This window comes from Felis catus, chromosome A2 (assembly GCF_018350175.1).
Source record: "Felis catus isolate Fca126 chromosome A2, F.catus_Fca126_mat1.0, whole genome shotgun sequence".
Lineage (NCBI taxonomy): Eukaryota > Metazoa > Chordata > Mammalia > Carnivora > Felidae > Felis > Felis catus.
In genome coordinates, this window is record NC_058369.1 from 76,952,401 (window position 1) to 76,967,038 (window position 14,638).

The 14,638-nt window shown below is 45.3% G+C and overlaps 1 protein-coding gene across 6 annotated transcripts in view; it reads left to right on the plus strand.

Annotated features, from left to right (window-relative positions):
* Positions 1-14,638, plus strand: part of LAMB4 (laminin subunit beta 4) — a 112,733-nt gene that overhangs the window by 59,076 nt on the left and 39,019 nt on the right. For all 6 annotated transcript variants that reach the window (XM_045052248.1, XM_045052249.1, XM_023250243.2 and 3 more), the window contains 6 exons: positions 6,230-6,407; positions 7,798-7,941; positions 9,358-9,589; positions 10,330-10,487; positions 12,441-12,665; positions 13,780-14,000. In XM_045052248.1, the coding sequence (XP_044908183.1) occupies positions 6,230-6,407; positions 7,798-7,941; positions 9,358-9,589; positions 10,330-10,487; positions 12,441-12,665; positions 13,780-14,000 (1,158 nt within the window). The remainder of the gene's footprint in view (positions 1-6,229; positions 6,408-7,797; positions 7,942-9,357; positions 9,590-10,329; positions 10,488-12,440; positions 12,666-13,779; positions 14,001-14,638) is intronic.

The following is a 14,638-nucleotide window of genomic DNA, read 5'->3' on the forward strand; positions in this document are numbered from 1 at the left end:
CAAATATTGCTTTCAAATACTATATGAGACATAGTAAAAAATTATCCATTGTTTCTCTGAAATTCAATTCCACCTGGGTGATTTGTATTTAATCTGGTGACCTTCACCAAAGATGGTCTAAATCCTGCACCTGGAAGGCCACGGGAGATTGCGGTGAGGTTCTGCCCTGTTACGGCAGAAATGAAGAGGAAAGTCGAAACAAACTCTTGAATGAGGATTTGAATTCTCGTGATTTCCCTCTCCGTGTAAGTCATATTGTCTCCTGAGGAGCTTTATAGAACCGCACTCTTGGACCACCACGTGAGTCACAAAGTAAGAAAATCAAATCCAACAGATTTAATTTAGGGGGAAAAAGCTAAAAGTTGGGAACCCAGGCAGACTAAAGAAAGGGAAAGGAAGACATTAAGTAATTCCCAAATCACAAAGGGATTTTATTATTATAATAATAGCCATGAAACTCAAATTGATAAGAGCCAGGATATGCCTCAGTTTATTTTTTTTAAGTTTATTTATTATTTTTTTTTAATTTTTAATGTTTATTTCATTTTTGACAGAGAGAGAGGCAGAGAATGAACAGGGGAGGAGCAGAGAGAGAGGGAGACACAGAATCTGAAGCAGGCTCCAGGCTCCGAGCTGTCAGCATAGAGCCCAACGCAGGGCTTGAACTCACAGACCGCGAGTTCATGACCCTAGCCGAAGTCAGACGCTTAACTGGCTAAGCCACCCAGGCGCCCCAGTTTATTTACTATTGAGAGAGTGAGAGAGAAAGCGCGAGCGCACATGTGCTAGTGGAGGAGGGGTAGAGAGAGATGGAGACAGAGAAAGAATCCTAAGCAAGCTCTCGTCTGATGTGGGGCTCGAACCCACGAACTGTGAGATCATGACCCAAGCCAAAATCAAGAGTCAGACACTTAACCAACTGAGCCACCCACGCACCCCAAGATACTTCTCATTTAAAACAAAAAAAATTAAGTTTATTTATTCTGAGAGTGTATGCGAGCAGGGTAGGGACAAAGAAATGGGAGAGAGAGAGAATCCCAAGCAGGCTCTGAGATGTCAGCACAGAGCTCAATGTGGGGCTCCAACTCACAAACCATGAGATCATGACCTGAGCTGAAATCAAGAGTCAGACACCTAACTGAGCCACCCAAGTGCTCCGATATTTCTCATTTTAAATCCACATCTTGAACATTTGGAATTTTGTAAATTCCAAAGATGATGGCTTGATGCTGTATTTCATGCATCCATGCAAATTACCCACTGGTCACCTATTCACTGAGCACACATGAGCTGACAATGGGCAGATTCCTGGGGGTGTCAGATGTGGTCCCTGCCCTCAAATAATTCTCAGCCTGATACAGAAGACAGATGTGTAAATGAAGTCATTGCAATGATGTTTGCTAGATACATAATATAGATGGATAATTTGAAATTAACTCAAAAAACATATCCATTTGATCAGTTTTCAAACACGCCTTCTCTTACGTATAGCTATGAAATCCACGAAACCTGCATGAAAAGTAGGAGAGCAGCCTGATCTCGGCAAACTGCCAGAACCTCAGAAGAGATGCTAGATCCCTGTTTCAGGTCAGGTTCCCCAGAAGCCGAAGCTGAGCCAGGGACTCAAGTGCACCTGATTTATTGAGGGCATGCTCGTGGGAGAAGAGGAGCAAAGGGACAGGGGAAGGAACCGAGCAAGGATGGGACCTGCACTGAAGTGTAGCTGATCCCACAGGGAGCTCTGGAGCATAATTGTGCCACCGAGTTGGTCCCACCTGGAGGCAACAGGGTGGGTCTGTGTGCGCCCACCTCATCCACCCCACCCGGCTCATGAGCGCATGAACTTCTGGACAGGTGGCTGAGTCTAAGTTTCTGGGAAAAAGGACAGCTGTGAGCCTTCAGCAGCCAATGCCACAGCAGCTGGTGAACGGGAAGATCCGGGCAGGGCACCCACAGTGACCCTTATAGTCCCTGACCCAGGATGTCCAGTAGGAGAAAGTCCATGTGCATTCTATGATTACAGACTAATGCAGTTACTTCCATACCACTGATTTTGCTGCTCTGGGAAGATGCTTGACTGCCTGAGACCTGGCCCGTTCAACGTCCCTTCTTCTCTGCAGCCAGATTAACGCTTGCATCTAATGCTTTACCAAGAAGCCCGGACGAAAGCTTTGTTCAATCCCGGATGTTCCTCCTGCACAAATAGCTGTTGTTTGGGGAGCATCGTGAGACAGTTACAGATTTCCTTCACTCACCCTGATTACATGATATATGCTTCCGTAAAAATGTGTTTAGAGACAAAAGCTGTATTAGACATTCTAGACTATAACACTGTCATTCTTTTAAACCATGGGATGGACTGCACTTGGTCAACAAAGTCTTTAGAAGCTTCTAGGAGAAGAAGGGAGTCAAGATATTACAAAATCCTATAATTTGACAGGGACTCTCATCATCTGGTCCATCTGCTTTGGTGCCAGGAATGGCCTCCTCTAAGCTGCCTCCAACCAAGAACTGTAGGTAGTTAGTCCCCGGTTGGATGCCCTCGTCCCCAATCCTAGCCTCTGGCTTCTTTCTGCGGGACTCTTCACTTGGTTTGTGTTTGGAGAATGTAGTCTTTTTGTTTCCACTTGAATGTACCACGCTAGACATGTCTAAGTACTTCTCTACTGAGCAAACCTTTATGAAGTGTTTACTGTAAATCAGACACTATGGTAGGCACAGGCGTGACTAAGACCAGCACCTGCCCGGACATGCTGGGCTCACTCTCTAAAGGAGAGATGCGGACGATCACACGGGAAATGGCAACGTGGTAGGGGAGCCGCTACGAGCTGGGACAGGTCCCTGAATGGAAAAGCTCATTGTGACTCCAGCAGTGATTCTCAACATCCCCTGACCCAACCTCCTCTTTTTTGTTTTTAGTTTATTTGTTTATTTTGAGAGAGCGCGCACGCACAAACTGGGAAAGGGCAGAGAGAGAGGGAGAGAGAGAGAATCCCAAGCAGGCCCTGCACTGTCAGCACAAGAGCCCAATGTGGGGCTCGATCTCACGAACCGTGAGGTCATGACCTGAGCTGAAATCAAGAGTCAGATGCGTAACCGACTGAGCCACCCAGGCACCCCTTCCCAACCCATTTGTACTTTATGACAAATATTTTGTAACCCTCCACCAATTTAAAATGCAATTCATAGGCGTTATAGCCTACACTTTCCAAATAACGTCAATGTGATGTGCAAATACAAAGAGACCTAAAAGGAGAGTAATTTATAGAGAAACACTATGTATTTCAATATGTATGTGCACAGGCATGAATATGCAGAAGACATAATGAGGCAGGGACATGCTCATATGTGCAGAATCACCCTACACGAGACAGCCATGAAAGCAGGAGTGTTACAAACATGTGTAACATGTTTATTTAAAACATAGAGCAGGGCTTTCAACTCAGAATTGTAAACAAGGATTTCTCCTTCATGGATTTTTGGTGAGACATTCGAACGCTATAGGAGCCATGTGATGATTTTCTTTTTTGTCAATATGTCTAGGATTTCTGATCCCCACCCACTAAAAGCCAGTTAACACACCTCATTCCAATGGCCATGACAACCAAAACCACCCCCTGGAATTTCCAAAATGCCCCCTTAGGGGGCAGCACCTCCCAAACAGAACCACTGAGCCAAGAGGTTGGGGGATAACAGAATGAAAAGAGATCGAATTTAGATTTTATCCTGAGGCAATAGGAAGCCACTGAAGGTTTTAAGGAGGGGTTATCTGAACAAACTAGCTTTTAAGGAATCACTGTGACTGCAAGGTAGGAAATTGATGGGGGAAAGGGGTAAGAGTGGAAGATGGGACGTCTGTTGGTCTGCCACCATGGCGATCCAGATGGCCTCAATTAGAGCAGCGATGGGGGAATGAAGACACATTTAAGAGGTTAGATGGATCAAGCCTGTGATTGACTCGATGTTGGGGGAATATGGGATGGGTGGGGAGTGTTGATGACCAAGAGGCAAGTATCAAAGATGATCTTTTTGAGGTGCCTAAGTGACTCAGTCATTTGAACGTCTGACTCCTGATTTTGGCTCACGTCATCTCACTGTTCGTGAGTTTGAGCCCTACATCAGGCTCTGTGCTAATAGCAAGGAACCTGCTTGGGATTCTCTCTCTCTCTCTCTCTCTCTCTCTCTCTCTCTCTCTCTCTCTCTCTGCCCATCCCCCACTCATGCTCTCTCTCTTACTCTCAAAATAAGTAAACTTAAAAAAAAAAAAAAAGATGACCTTCAGTTTTCTACACCGAGTACATTGGCAGATGGTGACATTATTTCCTATCAATAGGAAAGGAAAGTGGGTTTCAGGTGTGTTGGTTTGCAGTGCCTGTGGGACAACCAATAAGCCTGTCTGTGCAGATCTAGAGCCCATAATTGAGATGTGGGCAAGAGACCTAGATCCAGATGTCAACAATGTATTGATGGTAACTGAAGCAACATCATTGTCAAGGTCACCTAGGAAGGGGATGTGGAGTAAGAAGGGGGCTGATGAGAGAACCCTGAGGATCCCAACATTTAGGGGTGGGTGGGCAGAGAGGTGTTGCATAGGGGAGAGGTGGGAGGAGAAGAGGCAATGAGGGTGGCCAGGAGACTGTGTTTCGAGAAATTTGACTATCAAGGAATTAGTCAAAGGGCAGAAGTGGGGGGGGGGCAGTGTCAGGAGAAATATATGTGATCAAGGAGGTGATTTTACAAATGGGAGAGATTTAAGCACATTGACATGCCGGTTGAAAGGAAACGCTTAATGAAAGCATAACCTACAGAGAAGTTTCGCAAAGGCTGAGGGCAGAGTGGTGGACACCTCTTCCTAAGGGCTGAGCCAGGAACAGGGCGGGGGAAGTACCTGTGAGCTGAGAGTTTGGGAGGCAGGAAGTCGGACGCTCCATTTTCTCTGTGAAGTAAGAGGAGAAAGAGACAGTGCAGAGAGGGTGAGGATAGAGGTTTGAGGAGTGGAGACGCTGTGAAATAGGCATCCAGGGTTGAGGTTCCACTTGCTGGGGTGTCAAAGGACAGAGAAGGACTGGGGACGGGGGGCTGGGGGGTGTTGAAAGAGGGTCGAAGTAAAGGATCATGGGAAAGAGGTTCAGAATGGACAAAGGAAGAAGGCCAGGGGAGATACCCCGTTCGCTCTTTTAACCTGACCTGGTGAATTAAACCTTAATGTCAATGCTGCTTTTTCTACCAGTTGTTCAGAATGACCAACTTGTGATCAGTTCCACTGTACCAACGTGTTCTCCGCTGCATCATCCAAGCCATTCAAAAACATTTTAGGGGCACCTGGGTGGCCCAGTCAGTTAAGCGTCCGACTTCAGCTCAGGTCATGATCTCGTGGTTTGTGCGTTCGCGTCCCGCATCGGGCTCACTGCTGTCGGCGCGGAGCCCGCTTGGGATTCTGTCCCTCTCCCTCTGTCTTTCTGCCCCTTCCCCACTTGTACATGCTCGCTCTCTCAAAATAAGTAAGCTTTAAAAAATGTAAATGGTAGTAGGTTATAACTTAGATAAAATCTTCTCAAGAAATATAACTGTATGCCTTTTCTTCACATCAAACTACAGACGAGTCATCTTTGAGAAGACGCTTAGAACAATGCACTTGTCCCTCTAACCACTGTATGGTCTAAGCCAGAAATTCCCAAAATGCATCTGTGAAATATTGGGTTTACGGGATGTTAGTGTTATTTGAATATAGGAGCAAGTGGTTACGTAAGTATGGAAACACAGAGTTTAAAAGTAGCTTTCTTGTAGGACTTCTCAGAGCATTAGTGTGTTAATCTACACTGTGACTCTCCAAGAGGCAGCCAGTTTGATGTAGAACTGTTCATATGTAATTGAAAAGAACAAAACTTTAAAAGGAGAGTTTTGTGGAATTAGAGTTCCCCACTGACACAATGGGATGCACTGAGCCATAATTTCTGAATTTATCGTACGTCGCCTAGTTAAGAGTCTTTGAAACCTAAGACAAATTTATTAGCAAGCTAATAATATATTAAGGAGGGTTAAAAAAAAAAGTCCCATTTTCTTTGTCCTAAGTCAATAGATGTGCCTATTTGAAGATTTCTTAAATAAAATGAAAATCTTAAAATCTTGTTTTAAAGTATTTTCTCATAGATCTCATTGTTTTTATAAGTAGAATCTTGAACGGGAGACCATTATGAATGTACGTTTTCCTTTCGTATTATTTCCAAAGCTTAGTCTGATTCCCCAGATCAATTCACTGGAGAATTTCTGCAGCAAGCAGGATTTGGATGAATATCACCTGCACAACTGTGTTGACATTGCCTTGAAAGCAGGACCTCAGATGCTCCCGGGTGCGTGTGAAAGGCTCATAGTGAGCATGTCTGCCAGGCTAAACAATGGGGCAGTAGGTAAGTAGTGGCTTAATGGGCTCTCCCGATGTGCTGCTTTTTGGGACGTGAATGAATGGATTTAATTCATTTTAGCGTCTAGTCCAAACGATCAGTGTCAATACCAATTGCCCAATGATTAGATACGCAGAGCAGTCTCTTGATGTGTCAGAATCACAATGCACAGTACAGTAAATGTACAAAAAAAAGGAGCCTGGCAGCGGCCGTGGGCGGTTCGGTCGGTCAAGCGTCTGACTCTTCATTTCAGCTCAGGTCACGGTCTCTCGGTTTGTGAGATCAAACCCCACGTGGGGCTCCGCACTGACAACGCAGAGCCTGCTTAGGATCCTCTCTCTCTCCCTCTCTCTCTCTGCCCCTCCCCCACTCGCATTCTCTACCCCCCCCAAATAAATAAAGACAAACATTTTAAAAAATTTTTAAAAATTAAAATTAAAAAGGAGCCTTGCAGTAGTGTTGGGATGCTAGATTCCTGGAAGAATGCTCCAAAAATACTTATTCAGAATCCTGGAATTTTAGGGTTGGAAGGAACTCGAAACAACTTCTTTCATCCTGCATCCTTTATTAAACCTTCATTTAATAAACAAGGCTATTGGGGTCCCAAAACACTAGGTAACTTGTCCATTTCACTAAGCTCTAGAGCAGTATTTCTCACCCTTTGCACTTTTGAAATTTGGGGCCGGATAATGCTTTGTTGTGGAGGGGGGGGTCGGCATGGAAGGCTGTTCTGTGCATTATGGGATGTTTAGCAGCCTACCTACCTGCTACTCACCTGATACCGGGAGAACCTTCCCCCCAGGTGCAACGTTCAAAAAAGTCTCCAAACTTTGTCATATGTTCCCTGAGGGAGCAAAATCTCCCCCCAGTTGAGAAACACTCGTATAGAGTGAGTTGCAATGAAAGCCTGGGGTTCCTGAATTCTGAGCAAAGGCTTTTCCCATTACCCGGCAGGACTCTGCGTTCAGGATGCCTGCCATCTCGTGAAACATATAGAATAAGGGAAATCAAACAAATAGTCCAGCACCAACATGGATCATCAGGAATTGAAGTAATCGGAAATAATAATAATTATATTGGGACTATTATGAAAACAACTTATTTTAAGCCTTTCATTAACTTACTGAGTAACATTTATTGGTAAGATCTGTTTATTACATAATGTTTACTGAGCACTTCCTACATGCCACACAGTTCTAAAGACTTCACAGGCATTATTGTCTTTAGTCCTTATAATCCCCTGGGGTAGATCCTGTATTCTCCCCATTTAACAGATGAGGGAGTTAAGGATTAGAGAAGTATCTAATGAAAGAGAGGTGAACTAAAGCTCCCACAAGGACCAGGTGCACCCCTGTCACTTCCCGCTCCTCTAATTGTCCCCTTTGTCTCCCCGCAGCCTGCAAGTGTCACCCCCAGGGCTCGGTGGGGCCCAACTGCAGCCGGCTTGGGGGCCAGTGCCAGTGTAAGCCCCACGTGGCCGGGCGCTGCTGTGACAGGTGCTCCACAGGAAGCTACGGTTTAGGACATCATGGCTGTCACCGTATGTAGCAAAAACACAGTGGGGGGAAAGACATGCATGGGCACAACCTTGGAGTTTTGAAGACAGGAAAATCAGAGGGGGAATTGAAAAGAGGGGGTAGGGATTGGGAGTTTGGCCACACGACTTAGGCTGTCTGTCCGTGTAGGTCAAGGATACAGAAAATTTTTCCATCGTATCTCATTCCTCCATTTGGTGGGTGCCAATGTGTACAGAGCTCCGTTAGGAATCGTGAGTGATGATGAAAACATGGCCTGTGGTTCTCCCAGTCCAGGGAGGATGTGGGAGCACCAGGAAATGAGTTGGCTGTGCCGACCCAGCTTTAGGATCTGGCACAGACGCCCCGTGGCTGGCCAGGCTAAAACAACGATGACATTGGGAAGTCAAGAAAGGGGACAAGACTGTCACCTAGATATTACCTTCTGTGGTGCTGGGGTCACAAACAGCCAAGGAACTCATTCTATAATCTCCCCATCAATCAGGGTTTAGACGGGTCTTTGTCCATACATGGTGACACATTCTCATGGCCGTCATGTTCAGGGTATACAGTTCTCTGTTCATGCCGTAAGCCAATAGCGAAAATACTGTTCCCCACAGAAACCTATCATAGGAACCATGTTCCTAAGGTAAAGGAGCATATATTTTCAGTCATGGTTCAGAAAGGCAGCGCCCCAGCAACTGGCTTTTCAGCACACAGTGCTTAGGTCCATTATTCCTACCCCCTTCCCCGCTCCCTTTCTTAAAAAAAAAAAGTGCTTGAGATGCACAAAGGGATATACATAAAGAAGCAAACGTGTCTTCCATATCCCATTTTTGTATAGGGAAGATTGGCTCAAAGGATCCACTTTGTCAGAAAGGGATTGAGCCTTTCTGATTGAGCCCAGGAAAAAGAAAAAAATCCAACCATCTTGAGAAAGGTGTCATTTTTTATAATCTTAAAGTTTTGACTCACGTGATAAATGGAAGTTTACGTCATTAAAAACACATTACTTGTTGGGTGCCTGGGTGGCTCGGTCAGTTAAGCATCAACCTCTTGATTTCAGCTCCAGTCATGATCTCACGGTTCATGAGTTGGAGGTGGGACAGAGCCTGCTTGGGATCCTCTGTCTCCTTCTCTCTCTCTTTCAAAAGTAAATAAACAAACGTTAAAAAAAAAAAAAAAAAGCATGTTCCTTGTTCAGGTCCTCTGTATAAATAGTGCTGATGAGACCCAACGGCTCACAGCATCCTGTTCATTGGGTGAATCAGTGAATTATTTAATAAACGTTGACCTGGTATTCAGTATATGCCAGGTTCTCAGACTCTTTATTTACCTGACTGGGATGCTACAGTAAGTTCAGGACTACAAAATCAGGACCATAACTCAATCTGCCAGCATACCACGTGCCCCCACCCAACATGTTTTCTTTCTTTATCTAGCATGTCACTGCCACCCTCAAGGCTCAAAAAGCGCTGTATGTGACCAAATAACGGGACAGTGCGCCTGCCAGGGGGAGGTGGCTGGCCTCCGTTGTGATCGGTGCCTGGCAGGCTACTTTGGATTTCCCAACTGCCGCCCTTGCCTTTGTAATGGTTTCGCTGAGCTTTGTGATCCAGAGACAGGGTCATGCTTCAATTGCGGGGGTTTTACAACAGGAAGAAACTGTGAAAGGTATGGAATTCAGATGCACTTTGATTTTTAGTTTTGTTTCTTTTGTTCCGGTCTCACAACACTCTCTGAAGGACCGCTGAGTAGATTCTCAATAGTATTTAAGCGTAGAATGATCTCTGGGTGGGGGATGGCCGAAACAGAGTATCAGTCTTGGTGTCCTTCAGAATCTTGTTATGAGATAGACGTTGTCTGATTAAATAAAAGCTAGGCATTTATTTGCCTGACACCTTGCTTTTTATGTCCCTGAAATATGACATGTAAATTAACTGCTACTATATTGAGTTTAATGACAATACCTTGGGACTTTTATATCGAGTTTAATGACTATATCTTGGGACTTTCAATATAAATTTAAAAAAATCACTTCGGGGCGCCTGGGTAGCTCAGTCGGTTGAGCGTCCGACTTCAGCTCAGGTCATGATCTCGCAGTTTGTGAGTTCGAGCCCCGCATCGGGCTCTGTGCTGACAGCTCAGAGCCTGGAGCCTGCTTCAGATTCTGTATCTCCCCTCTCTCTCCACCCCACCCCTGCTTGTGCTCTGTCTCTCTCTGTCTTTCAAAAATGAATAAACATAAAAAAAATTTTAATAAATAAAAATTAAAAACTCACTTCACAGAGCAAGCAAGCATCTTCTAAAATGTTGACTTTTGAGAGTTGCACTGTCCTCAAGCATGGCAAATCCACATCGGCTAATGGGAGTTTTTCCTGTGAACACTTGGTAAAAAGAAATTGTCTCAACAGGTGCATCGATGGTTACTATGGGGATCCTCCTTCAGGACGCTCCTGCCGTCCTTGCCCGTGTCCGGATGTTCCCTCCAGTAATCAGTATTTTGCTCATTCCTGTTATCAGGATCCTTGGAGCTCAGATGTGATCTGCAATTGTCTTCAAGGTTATGCAGGTACACAGTATAGTTCATGATGGTGTTTTTCTTCCATCCCATACTGCTATCTCAAAACATGATTCCATGCTCGTAATTTATCTGCCTCGAACAATTGAGGGGTACCGAATATGAATTAATAGCAAGAAGACACAATTTGGGGAGCGCCTAGGTAGCTTAGTCGGTTGAACATCTGACCCTTGATTTCAGCTCAGGTCACGATCTCATGGTCCTGGGATTGAGCCTGGCATCCAGCTCCCTGCTGAGTGTGGGCTTCAGCTTAGGATTCTCTCTCTCTCTCTCTCTCTCTCTCTCTCTCTCTCTCTCTCTCTCTCTCTCTCTCTCTGCCTCTCTCCTTCTCCCTCCTTCTGCCCTGCTCTCTTGCTCTCTCTCTCTCTAAAAAAAGAAGGCATAACTTAGTACACTGATGCTTTACTGAACAAAGAATTTGAATGTTTCAAAAACCAACGACAATTAAAAGCTCATTCCTCTGAGCTATAACTTTTTAAATAATGTTCTGGAAAACTGACCAAATGAGTTCAAATCAAATTGATTTCTTTCAAATTCAATCATCACACGTTAGGGGCGCCTGGGTGGCGCAGTCGGTTAAGCGTCCGACTTCAGCCAGGTCACGATCTCGCGGTCCGGGAGTTCGAGCCCCGCGTCAGGCTCTGGGCTGATGGCTCAGAGCCTGGAGCCTGTTTCCGATTCTGTGTCTCCCTCTCTCTCTGCCCCTCCCCCGTTCATGCTCTGTCTCTCTCTGTCCCCCCAAAAAATAAATAAACGTTGAAAAAAAAATTAAAAAGAAAAAATCATCACATGTTAAGTAAGATACATATGTGATTAAGTAACATGTATGTCTTATACAACATCTAACATAAGCAATTAAAAATTAAGAAATTTTAATCAAATGCTTTCTTTATATAATTCCAACCAATCCATTTGGCTGATATTTCAAAGATATAACTTCTTTTTTCAGACGTCTTGAAGCACTGATTTGGGCATCACACAGACACTGTAGAAGTCAATTCAATATTTTTGTCTGTCTCTCTACCAAACATTTTATTTTGAAGAGTTTAAGCATGAATGTGTGCATGTGTGTGTGTGTGTGTGTGTGTGTGTGTGTGTGTGATGCAAACAAGGAAAAAAACATAAAAGCCACTCGACTTAATCATATTTTGAAACTCTGGTGCCGAAGTTTTCTTCAATGATAATTACCGTGATGATAATAAATTATATGGCTAATTTTGTCTTATTTGCTGCCTATGTCTCTACATGATTCTGATCTCTTCCATGTACATTTTGGCTTGGTTGGTCAGTTTTTAAGAACTAAGGCCATGACTGGCCGAGAAGAGAATTCCTAACTAGGATGACCCAAACTGAGGAGAGCAGACCCAGAGTTGAGGCACCTAACTGACTACCATTGCCCGGTGGTTGGAAAGGTAACAGGCATGGTTTCCCCAGACAGCGCTTGATAAAGACACCCTCCAGGGTTCGTACATCAACAAAACCACTGTCACCATCTTCACTGCTAGACACACATCTCAGGGTGCTGCACGTTCACCTCCAGGACCAGAACAGGGGCTCAGATTAGCTTTGGGTCCCAAGGCACACTCGGGTGACCCCCATTATGTAAGGATCCAGGGATCCCTGTGCCCACCACTCTGTGGTTTTTGAAGAAAGACTAGAATGCACTCTTGCATTCTTCACTAAGGACTTCTTAGTTCTGAACAACCATTTTACTCTCTGAATGGATAAGAAATTAAAACGAACGTTTTGCTTTAATTCAGAACACGTTTTCTTCTTCATCTCCAGTGTGTGACCTCCCGTTACCCCTAAAAGCACCTAATTATTCATTATTCTCTATAACAGTCTCCATCCCTGCTCCCCCAACACACACACACACACACACACACACACACACACACACACACACCTCTCTTCTTACTCCCTTTGCCTCTCTCCTTCTTTCAGGTAAGCAGTGTGGCGAATGCTCTGCGGGTTTCTATGGAAATCCCAGAATTTCAGGAGCACCTTGCCGGCCATGTGCCTGCAATAACAACATCGATGTGACTGATCCAGAGTCCTGCAGCCGGGTAACAGGGGAGTGCCTTAGATGTCTGCACGACACTCAGGGACCCAACTGCCAGTTCTGCAAACCGGGTCACTTTGGATCGGCCATCAATCAGACCTGCAGAAGTAAGTCTGCTGGGCTTCCAGCAAGGGGGGAGCGGGGGAGGGGAGGGCTATGGCAGTGAAGTGTGGCCCACTGTGCACTGTGCCAGAATCACCTGGGGACTGGGCTGGGATATTAACAGGCAGATTCCTAGACTACCTCAGATCCACTGAATTGAATCTCCAGGAATCTGCCCTGGAACTAGTTCATCCAGTGTCTTTAATGTATAAATTCAAGAATCACTGATGAAGAAAAGGGCAAGGGTTTGATTCTGTGATTTAAAAAGGAAGAGGGGAGGGGCGCCTGGGTGGCTCAGTGGGTTAAGCGTCCGACTTCGGCTCAGGTCATGATCTCGAGGTCCGTGAGTTCGAGCCCCGCGTCGGGCTCTGTGCTGACCGCTCAGAGCCTGGAGCCTGTTTCAGATTCCGTGTCTCCCTCTCTCTCTGACCCTCCTCCGTTCATGCTCTGTCTCTCTCTATCTCAAAAATAAATAAACGTTAAAAAAAATTTTTTTAATAAAAAAGAAGGCGGGGATGCCTAGGTGGCTTAGTCAGTTAAGCATCTGACTTTGGCCCAGGTCATGATCCCGCGCTTTGTGGGTTCGAGCCCCGCATCGGGCTCTGTGCTGACAGCTCAGAGCCTGGAGTCTGCTTCGGATTCTGTGTCTCCCTCTATTTCTGCCACTGCTTATTCTCTCTCTGTGTCCCTGTCTATTCTCTCTCTCTCTCTCTCTCTCTCTCTCTCTCTCTCTGAAAAAAAAACATTAAAAATTTTTAAAAAACTACTTGTTTTTAGGAGATATTTAACTGTGTCAGTGGACCCAAGTCAGTTTAATAGACTGTTTATTTTCAGATCATGAATAGCATGAGGAAAAAGCAAGGTTTTCAGTCATCCTAATTGTGAGCTCTTCGAACACAATTGGCCGAACCACATGAACTTGCTATTTCGGGAGACCAAAGAGAGTTGAATGGATTCAGCTTACTTAGATTCTTTGATAAATCTGAAATATTGCCAGGTGTTTCTGCCTTGAGCCACTTGGAGGAATGATGCGTCCAGGTCTGAAAAGCTGTCTGTACGGTTTGTTGAAAGCCAGTGTTCCTGCCTAATTTACCTCCAGCAATGGCTCTGTTGTCCCAGGGTGTTCCTGCCATCCTTCCGGTGTGACTCCTGCTGCGTGTCCGCCTGGTCAGGGAGCTTGCCTCTGTGACCCCAACACTGGCGCATGTCCTTGTCTCCCCAACGTCACAGGCCAGACCTGTGACCGTTGTGCTGACAGATACTGGAATCTGGTCCCTGGCAGAGGATGTCAGCCATGCAACTGTGACCCCCGGACCTCTCACAGTGGCCACTGTGACCAGGCAAGACATTCGGAACTTACCAGGGTGCTGGAGTAGGAAGTGATGGGGAGATGTGGTTTCCAAATTTGTAAATGATGCTTTCTTTATGGACTGTTGCTAGTTAATGTTTTTAAACAGGATTGGCCTTCTATGGGGAGAGATGCACTTATCAAGGAATGGAAAGGACTAAAAAAGAGAATGAGGGTCTCAAGGTTAAGTTTTGCCTGCTTCAGTTTTCTCCACACCTCTCTGTGACTGGGGAAGTTGGATTCACACGCAGCGAAATACAGATGACCTTCTCTTTTTCCCTGTAGCATATGTATAATCCTAGGGAAGCTCCAAGAAATTGATCATTGGTCAGAATTATTTATCAGAATGAAAATCAACAGGTGCTTCCAGAGCCCACAGTTCCATTTTCAAAACCTGAGCTGTCGGGACGCCTGGGCAGCTCAGTCAGTTGAGCATCTGACTGTTGGTTTCAGCTCAGGTCGCGATCCCAGGGTCATGGGATCGAGCCCCGCATCAGGCTCTGTGCTGAGCCTGGAGCTTGCTTGTGATTCTCTCTCTGTCTCCCTCTGCCCCTCTACCCCACTCATGCTCTTTCTCTCTCTCTCTCAATTAAAAAAAATAATAATTAAAAAAACAATTGAGCTGTCGTT